At 45.2% G+C, this 8,585-nt stretch overlaps 1 protein-coding gene across 1 annotated transcript in view; it reads right to left on the reverse strand.

The window, feature by feature from the left end:
* Nucleotides 1–3,460: 3,460 nt before the first annotated feature.
* Nucleotides 3,461–8,585, reverse strand: part of SEC31A (SEC31 homolog A (S. cerevisiae)) — a 42,744-nt gene continuing 37,619 nt past the window's right edge. Inside the window, 4 exon segments of the mRNA XM_010019107.1 lie at nucleotides 3,461–4,192; nucleotides 5,129–5,200; nucleotides 7,982–8,101; nucleotides 8,483–8,585. The exon segment at nucleotides 8,483–8,585 is cut by the window's right edge and continues 33 nt beyond it. Of these exon segments, the coding sequence (XP_010017409.1) occupies nucleotides 4,013–4,192; nucleotides 5,129–5,200; nucleotides 7,982–8,101; nucleotides 8,483–8,585 (475 nt within the window). The 3' untranslated portion in view covers nucleotides 3,461–4,012.

Genomic DNA, 8,585 nt, shown 5'->3' on the forward strand with positions numbered 1-8,585 from the left:
CTCCTTTTTTCTCCCCTCTCAGGCATAGCAGTCTCTAGGCAGGCTGACAACATGGTGGTGTTTGTGCTGCCGAAGCAAAGGACCAGCGCAGTAGCGAGGGTGATGACAGAGCTGAGGGAGCCTGCAGGACTCTGGGGAGAGGTGCCACCACTCTCTCTTTTTTGCCATGCTTGTCAAAACATGCACCCTTCCCTCCATAGTTTTGGGGGATAAACAGCTATGGCAGCCTGATCTCCCTCCCTCCTCTCTTAATAGCTCGCTCAATCTAGTGTAATGCTCCCTTCTGGGCAGAGAAAACAAGGTTACTAAACAGCAAACCCACGTTCCCAATCTGTATGTTAGGGAACTGTGTTACCCGAAAGGCACAACACAGAACAAATCTGATGTAAACGTGGCACAGGCTAGAAATGCTGCAGTGATTAAAATACAATCTTCAACATTCATGTCTAATGCTGACCTTGGGCTTCTGCCAGCAAAGCCAAGGTAAATCCATTACAGAGCTTCACAGGCAGAAAAAGGTTTTCACTCAAGCACTGTACTTGGAGGTTCTGCCCACAGAACAGCCTGCTCTGCAGTGCTGCCCCTGTTACACCCCCACCGATCTGCCTCGGAACTGCATTAACACTGCCCCTTCCCACAAACTCTCCTAGTGGTGCTTTTGCCTGGATGGTGGTAACTGCAGTAGCAAGATACCTCCTTGTGCCACTCGCCGTTGGACAACACCCCCGCTGCTGCAAATTACATCCTTGAATCTCCTTCCAACCCCGTTCCTGGTAATTCTGCAGCCTTGGGGGGCCCGCAAAGAGTAGCAGCTCTGCTGGCATTAACACCATGGTATAAATCTTCTCATTCAGCAAGATCGAAATTAGGCCGCTTGGGGCCAAATTCTTTACCAGTGTAAATTGGCAGGGCTTCATTTCCTTCTGTAAACGAAGATGGCCATTTGCATTTATAACATCAGATGGGTGGCTAATTGCTTGGCATTCGCTGAAGATATGAACAGACGGCAGCGTAACTGGTTAACTATTATTATTCATCGCACCTGCTCTGAGCAGAGAAGCAGCAGATTTTCACATCCGCTCCTGTTACGTACTTAGGCAATGCAGTTTTCCAGTCCCGAGCTCTTGAGGACAGCCGAGGCAGAGGACAGCTTTCCTTTCAGCAAGATTACTCCATTGTTGATGTATGGAGTCCAGGCAGGTGGTACATCGTCACAGTACCCAAAGATACTATCACCTCAAAATACTCCCAGCGTTTCTCTCTGATTCGGTGGTCTCATTTTTGACCACTTCAACTTCCAGACCAAACTTACTCATGGGCAGCTCATACCGCATTTGTTCTCATGATAGCACTGTTCTTTAGTTCCAGCCAGCCTGAGTCCTGAGCTCTTCACTAGCTGAACAAGCAAGTTTCTTCCCATTAAACGAACTCTTTGGGCCCTGGTGTCTGTGTGCCTTCCCAAGTCTCTTCTCACTTGGCATGCTCTTTCAACATGGATGGGAGGACCACAAAGTCTTGTGCAATGCCACTAATCTTCCCCACCTTCTACAAAGCCACATCATTCTGAGCAGCCATTCCCAGATAATCCTCTCAGGTCCTCCTGCTCCTCTTATTCCGAATTTAAAAGCTTCCAATTTACAGCAGTACTTTTGACCACAACCTCGCACACTGCACCTATCAGAGTGCATCCCACTTCTGTGTCTCCCCAGTTGTCACTGCCAGAAGCAGCCATCTTCACACAACTAAGGACCATGGGCATGTCCTTCACAAGCACCATTTCCCACCACTCCTGCTTCTTGTTCGGGAGTACTCCCAAAAAACACACAGTGAGACCACATGCAAGATCAGCTTCCGAATTTCCCTTCCAGCCTTCTTGCAGCACTGCCCATGTGCCAGTTTGGTCCTGAAGTACCAAGATCCTCTTTTGCCTTTCTTCCTGAATAGTGGCTCACAGACACACCAAGCCAGCCCAGTGCACTTGCTTTTCACACTAGTGAGAGGTTTTTTCAATTCCCATTTACCTTTGAATATGTTCTTTATATTAAAATCTGTTCTTTCCCACCGTGAATCAAGAGACAAGGCTCAGGGTTTCTCTGGCTGGACCATGCCATTTGCTCTGACCCTCCATACTGAAGTTCAGTACCGCAGACCTTTCCCCAAGCGCAGAGATCCCATGGAACTAAGCCATTTGAATTCTGCTTTTGCTGCAACTTTCCTGCTTCTGTGCAGCTGCTTTTATCCTGCCTTCCCCATTAACGGGGCCCCAGCATTTCATGCCAAGCATGCAGAAAGCAGTCCCAGGGGAGTAAAGGTGGAACACCCTGAGCTGTTACCATTCTCATCTGCACTGGAAGGTGCTGCAAAATTGACTAGATTATATGGTCCCAGCACTCAGGAGTGAGGCTGGTGACCTGAATGCTTTTCACACTGAGGTAACTGCTGTTTCCTTATTACCAGTTTCTGGCAGCATTAACATACTTCATGTTTTTGATGCGATTCAGCCAATACCAGAGTCTGCTGGGCAAGGATGAATAAAGAAGGATATCTGCAAACCTTCCACATGACAGAAGTAGAATACAACCTACTTATAACACTGTTTAGAAACCTGTAGCCTAGACCAAGGGGAAAAAAATTATTCCAATTGTGTTTTTAAACTCCTGAAACAGAGCAGCTCCAAATTGGTGCTTTATGTTCACCAATTATAAAAGCTTATGAGGTTAGAAAATGCTGGGAAGGGAATAAAATTAAGCTCAATTTTGCCAGAGGAATGGAACAGTTCTGCTTGACAAATCTGTAGCTCATAATCAGTTTAAGTCACAGAAGCCAGCAATGATTTGCATTGTTATTTATAATATTTCTTCTAGTTTGTATTGCCAAACCTACATTCCACAGGCATTGACATTTTAGGTAGTTTTTGGGGCCTTTTTAAAGAACAAAAACCACCCCAAAACCTGGACATTTCTTCCAACTGCTGTTCTTCCTAGACATACTTGCCAGTCATGGGACACCATTTCAGGTTTTTAAAGCTTAAAGTCAGCTCCAGCTGTGCCACAGGAAAGGACAACATGCTGTGAAACTCACCCAACCCAACTCACTAATGGCCAGCAGAAGCATCCTTGCAGTTTCACAGTGCAGCAGAGGCAGCAACCTTCAGATTCAGGGGATGGCAAGAAACACTTTGCACCTTGTTTACACACAGAATACCAATGTGTCTGTGCGGGTGGCTTAAACCACTCTGCATTATTTCTTCTCTGAGCTTTTAAGAACACACAGCTGTGTTCAGAATCCTTGCTAAACCTTTCTTTGAAATGTAAATCTCTTAGCCAGTATAAATGTTAAACACAGCTTTTAGTGATGAGCATGGAGGTAAAAAAACCCATGCTCACGCCTAGGTTGCAACAGAAAGCCACCCACAGTGCTCTGGTTTCAGAATCTCTAAGTTGCACTTCATAAAGACACATTTTAATAAATTAACATTTATTGAAAATATCACATCAGCCTTTATTTTGCTCAGTTGCCCCAGTGCAAAATTAAGCTATTTAACACATAAATGGCAGTAACAGAACTGCAAGCAGCTTCATAAAATGAAAGACCAAATACACTTACAATGCGATCAGACTCTTTAATCTGTTGGAAGGCAGTAATGTGGTTTAGGGTCTGATACACAACCTATCTTGTTGTTTTAACACATATCTGTTGTTAAAAGCCACTGTGTTTAGCAGTATAACATGCATCTAAAAATTGACAACATGGGGCATAATTCATTAAATATACTATTTGTAGACAAGAATCATTAGGGATGGGAGAAAGATTAAAATAAAAAGAAAAGCACCAGGGCTCCATGGCCCTCCTAGAACGAAGTATTTTGCAGGGAGAGTGTAATGCCATTTGTCAGCGCTGTACTGTGACATGCCATGAGGAACTAGCATTTGGTCCATTTCCTGCACGTTTGCTGTAGAAATGCACTTCTTTGGAAAAGCAACCCTCTGGGCTTTACAAATGCAGGGTTCCTTCAGACACCCAGCTTATTGGCCTGGGTGAGGACAACTTTCAGAACTGGCATGAAAGCAGAGGTCTCGCTGAAGTTGCTGGTGCTGACTATGTGTGTGTGGATGTTCAGTCCTTCCTGATAGTTGCGGGTTTCGATGCTCTTCACGATGTTGTGCAAACCGGTAACGATGGTTGGAGAGAGCTGCAAGGAAGCCAGGCAAGGCAGGTCAGCAGAAAGAAACAAACAGCGCATACACTAGTGCTAGAAAAATCCCGAGTGTAACATCTGGGCCCCAGCAAAGGGCAGCAATTAGTTCTTTTCTTTAAAGAGAGCCATCTCCGGAGCTGTACCACATTAGGAACAGCCGCTGGGAGGTCTAACAGCAGACTTCAACCAGAACATACCTTCTCTGCAGTACTGCAAAGCCCTGCTAGCCTTCACTGCCAGCCCCTGGATGCAATTCCTTGACGTATGAGACCTGCTTTGACAGACTCTGGCACATGAAAGACCTACTGAGCTTTCAATCTCTGCATAAAGGTCATTGCTCAGCAAAGACAGCCTGACAAGTATCTAATCCTAAGGTACTAAGAGCTCTGAGCCTAGTCCTTTGTTCTGCCAGAGACCTCCAGAAAGGCTTTGGACAAATCACCAGATCTTCAGAAGTACGTGCACATTTGCCTTCCAGTGAAGCCAGAGAGCCTCCAACATGTAAACCTGGTTTAGGGGTTTTTTTGACCCCATGCTGCAGGTCTCTCACTTTCTGGTGGAAGCAGAGGAATTTGATGTATTGGCTCATTCTGCCAGCAGCTGGGGATGGGGACCCTCCAGATGCATTCACCTAGTGCCTACGGCAAGGAGCTCTGCTCTGGCTCAGCACAGTCACTGCACAGCACCATAAAACTCATGACATAACCCCAAAACACTAAGGTCTGCACAGCAAGCACTATACACAGCTGTTTCTGGGAAATGTGTGGAAACACACAATGGATGGATATGAAGCATGCTTCTGAAGAAAGAACAAGCCCCTGCTACATATTGCAGAGGGGTCCACACCACTGATTAAGTTCTTGGCTGCATCTGCAATATTTGATGGGAGGAGAGGGGGTGCAGAGGGGAAGGAAGTAAACCAGAACTTACTGTCTGTTCCCTTAACTTGTCATACAGAAACTCCAGGCGTTTATTTGCATCATCTAGTTTCCGCTTGGTTTGCTGCAAGAAACAGATAAATTAAACCACAGTGATTTTAAGAACACCATGCTGATCTGATATCATTGCAAGAGGTCCACACAGAACATAAAGTCCCTTCTCAACTACATTTTTCCAACACGTAATTTGAATTCTTTGCTCTGTACTTTTCTCCCCCGATTTTGCTAGGAAAAAAACACATGATATCACTGTAGTTCTCCACACTTAACTGCTCTAGTTAGCTACAGAGAACAGTAAACTGTGGAAGTGTATCCCGAAAGCCACTGGTCATTTGCAAAACCCACTGGCATAGAAGATATGGAAAGTAATAGAATTCTGAGTTGCAGCATAATTTTTTCTATGGTTCACTAGCAAAACATAATGATAGATGGATAAAGTTATTACTGGAATCAAGATATCCAGCAATGTCAATGAGAGCTTAAGGGCACATGCAGTCACTGAATTTTAAGTATGTACAGCCTAGTCATCATTTATCGCAAATCCTAATGATATTTTCAATTACATGATTAGTAAACCCCGGAGTTTGTTTATAAGCTTTTGCTGTCAACAGAAAAAAAAAAAAAAAAGTAACAGCTTAATCCAAACTGTCCTTACAGATCCTTTGTGCTTCCCTGTTTTTTTTAAACAAGCAGCTACCAAAATTGAAGATTTAAATCCATAATAATAAAACAGTAATAAAGCATCAAGGTTACAGTTACAGAAGCACAAAAAAGTTGGTGGTTAACAGCAGTAGAAATGGCGTCAGTGCACCCCTAAATCAGTACACACATCAATCCATCTTTACTTAGGATACTGCCATTTCCCCTACCAACTGGAAATGTTTCCCTGGATTAAATAATTGCCCAGAGAGAAAATAAGAAAGACTAAGGGAATGCTCTAGCTCAGGGGTAAAAACAGACTGGTGTCTGTCTGCTGTGCTGGAAATTAGGGAAAGCTGTTCAGATGACAAAGGGCACAAAGGAGAACACGCACGTGTATCTTGGGCCACATGTGGAAAACCCCTCATCAGCAGTAGTTATGTTGTCAAGAAACTAAGACAAGTAAGAGAAAACTGTACTTCTACTTGTACCCCAGGAGAAACAGTTAAGAAACTGGCTAATTCTTTTGGGCTGGCTAACTTTCTCAGGTACATGACTTTGGAACAGTAGTGTCAAAACCTGTGCAAAGGTGTACATGATATTTTAATTTTACAGATGGCCAACTAAGGCAAAGAGGAACAAATTGTCTTTAGTAAACAGCAACACATCTCTCCAGCCAAAAGAAATAAGGTGAAAGAAGTGCAAACTAGTTGTTCTCCTCACTCATTGCTTCCTGTTCCCATTGTCCCCTTCGGAATTTAGTAACTGAATAGTGTCTGCGTTTGTTCTGACAGTAACTTATGTATACGGTTAGAGTGGTGCCTCTCAGTGCTGCATGCTGGAAACACTTGCTCTGCCTAAGAAACTCAGACTTAAGAAGCAAGGAATATGTGTTGGCAAAGCAGAAAAGCAATCCTTGGGTGTAGATGTGAACTGAATGCTTTTGCCTTCTTTGTGCCTGGGAGAAGGGGCACTCGGAGGAAAAAAAAGGTGAACGGGTCCATGCAGTGTATGACTTCTATCCCTGCACTCAACAGCCTGACCTTTAAAGAAACAATTCTGAGCAATCAAAGGCTACTGAACCTTATGATGTCTGTCCAAAGAAAGGTCTATGGCCTCAAAAAGTTTCTTTAAAGGAGTGCATGGGTGAGTCCACCCTGAAACTGCTGGGCTGAGATCCACAGGGAAAAGGAGGAGTACGTACATGCAGATGTCAAGTCTAAACTACAGAGCCAGCTGGAATTGTGCAGCAAGACATATGACAGAAGTGACACCATATGCCCAATATAGTCCCACAGCCACTGCCAGAGCCCTCAGCTCCCAGTCACCGTAACAGAAGCAAGAGTCTGTGCTGCTGACCAAGCACATTTAGTGCACAAAGCCCTCTGCACACCACCAGCCTGCCTTTCATCAACCACCTTTCAGCATGTGGCAGGCACAAACTGAACAGTCAGCATCTGGGCTTTGGGGCAGCGTGTTATTTACTGACCATTGGAAATAAATGAGAAGCTTTGAGACAGATGGCTCATTTACAAAGTACTGACTGCTACAGAAGAGGTTTTTCCTATCCAGCTCCAGTGGTCACTTTAAAGCTCATAACCTTTCTCTTCGCTGCTGTGTTTTTCCCTTTTGAAATGAGTTTGTCACAGATCACAGCTTACAGATCAAAATCTGAGGCATGTACTCATGTATGTGAGCCTTGGCCCAGACCTGGCATAATACCAGCTGCTTCCTGCTCTGAATTGTAAGAAGCAGTTAAGCAAGCATACAGGGCATGCCTCAACACTGATCACCTAATAGAAGGAAGGACAGCCCTTTCTGAAGGTTTTAAAAATGTTAATTATTTTTTTAACCATCAACATCAAAACCCCAACTGTAACCAATTTTAACCCTCCTCCTTAGGAAAGAGAAGCAGAGGGGGCCGCAGTGGGTTAATTCCCTGCTCATAAAGAACACCATCCTGCTCTGCCCAGGCTGAGGGCTGTAAGGGGCAGAATCAAAGTGCTTGGGCAGCTGGGCTGTGCTCTGGCTGCAGGTTGCACATCCTACATGCATGTGGCTTTTCTACACATTGCTTGTGGCTGCTTGAAGGCAGAAGGTCAGAAGGCAGCTATCTCAGGGGAGGCTTTGATGGCTGGGATGTGCTGCAGGTACCTGCATATTCACTCAAACACAGGGGTGCTCCGAGAACACCACAGAGACCTACCGGATCGGAGGCAGACAGCAGGCACCTCTGGATAAGAGCTTCAAACGTAGTCTTCAGAATAAGGTGCTCCTCAGGGATGGGCTTCTTGGTAATCTTCTCTGTTGGCAGTGCCTGCACATGCTGCGAAACAGAGAGCAGGTGAGGCTTTTTCCAGGTCATAGTGACCACATAGTTGTTTTCAACTAATCCAAGTGGCATTATTAGCCAGCTTGGCACAACTCTTATTTCTTCCCCTCTGGGTGTGTGGAGGTGACATTATCAGCATCTGCTGTCGCTCCCTTTGGAGAGCTGTGAAGTTGCAGAAGGAAACATCCTGTTGGTCCATACTGAGTATTAACTGCAAAGAGGTAGTGTCTAGGTGATCACAGTAGCAAAACGACAGTGTAGTGCAAAGCTAGTGACTAAAAACTCTGCAGTGCACTTTGGAGGTACAAGAAATGCCTGGCCAACGGCCTCTGCTGATGTACAAACCAAATGGGTGCAGTGCTGGGGCTACGTTACCTGGATGGCATTGCCAATGGGAGCCCCAGGGGCACACTCCGTACTGGGTTTGGAAACAGCGGGCGGCATGCTGGATGGCCCCAGGGGCTGGGAAGCAGGCGGG

The sequence above is a fragment of the Nestor notabilis genome, unplaced genomic scaffold (genome assembly GCF_000696875.1).
Source record: "Nestor notabilis isolate BGI_N333 unplaced genomic scaffold, ASM69687v1 scaffold17907, whole genome shotgun sequence".
In the NCBI taxonomy this organism is placed as follows: Eukaryota; Metazoa; Chordata; class Aves; order Psittaciformes; family Psittacidae; genus Nestor; species Nestor notabilis.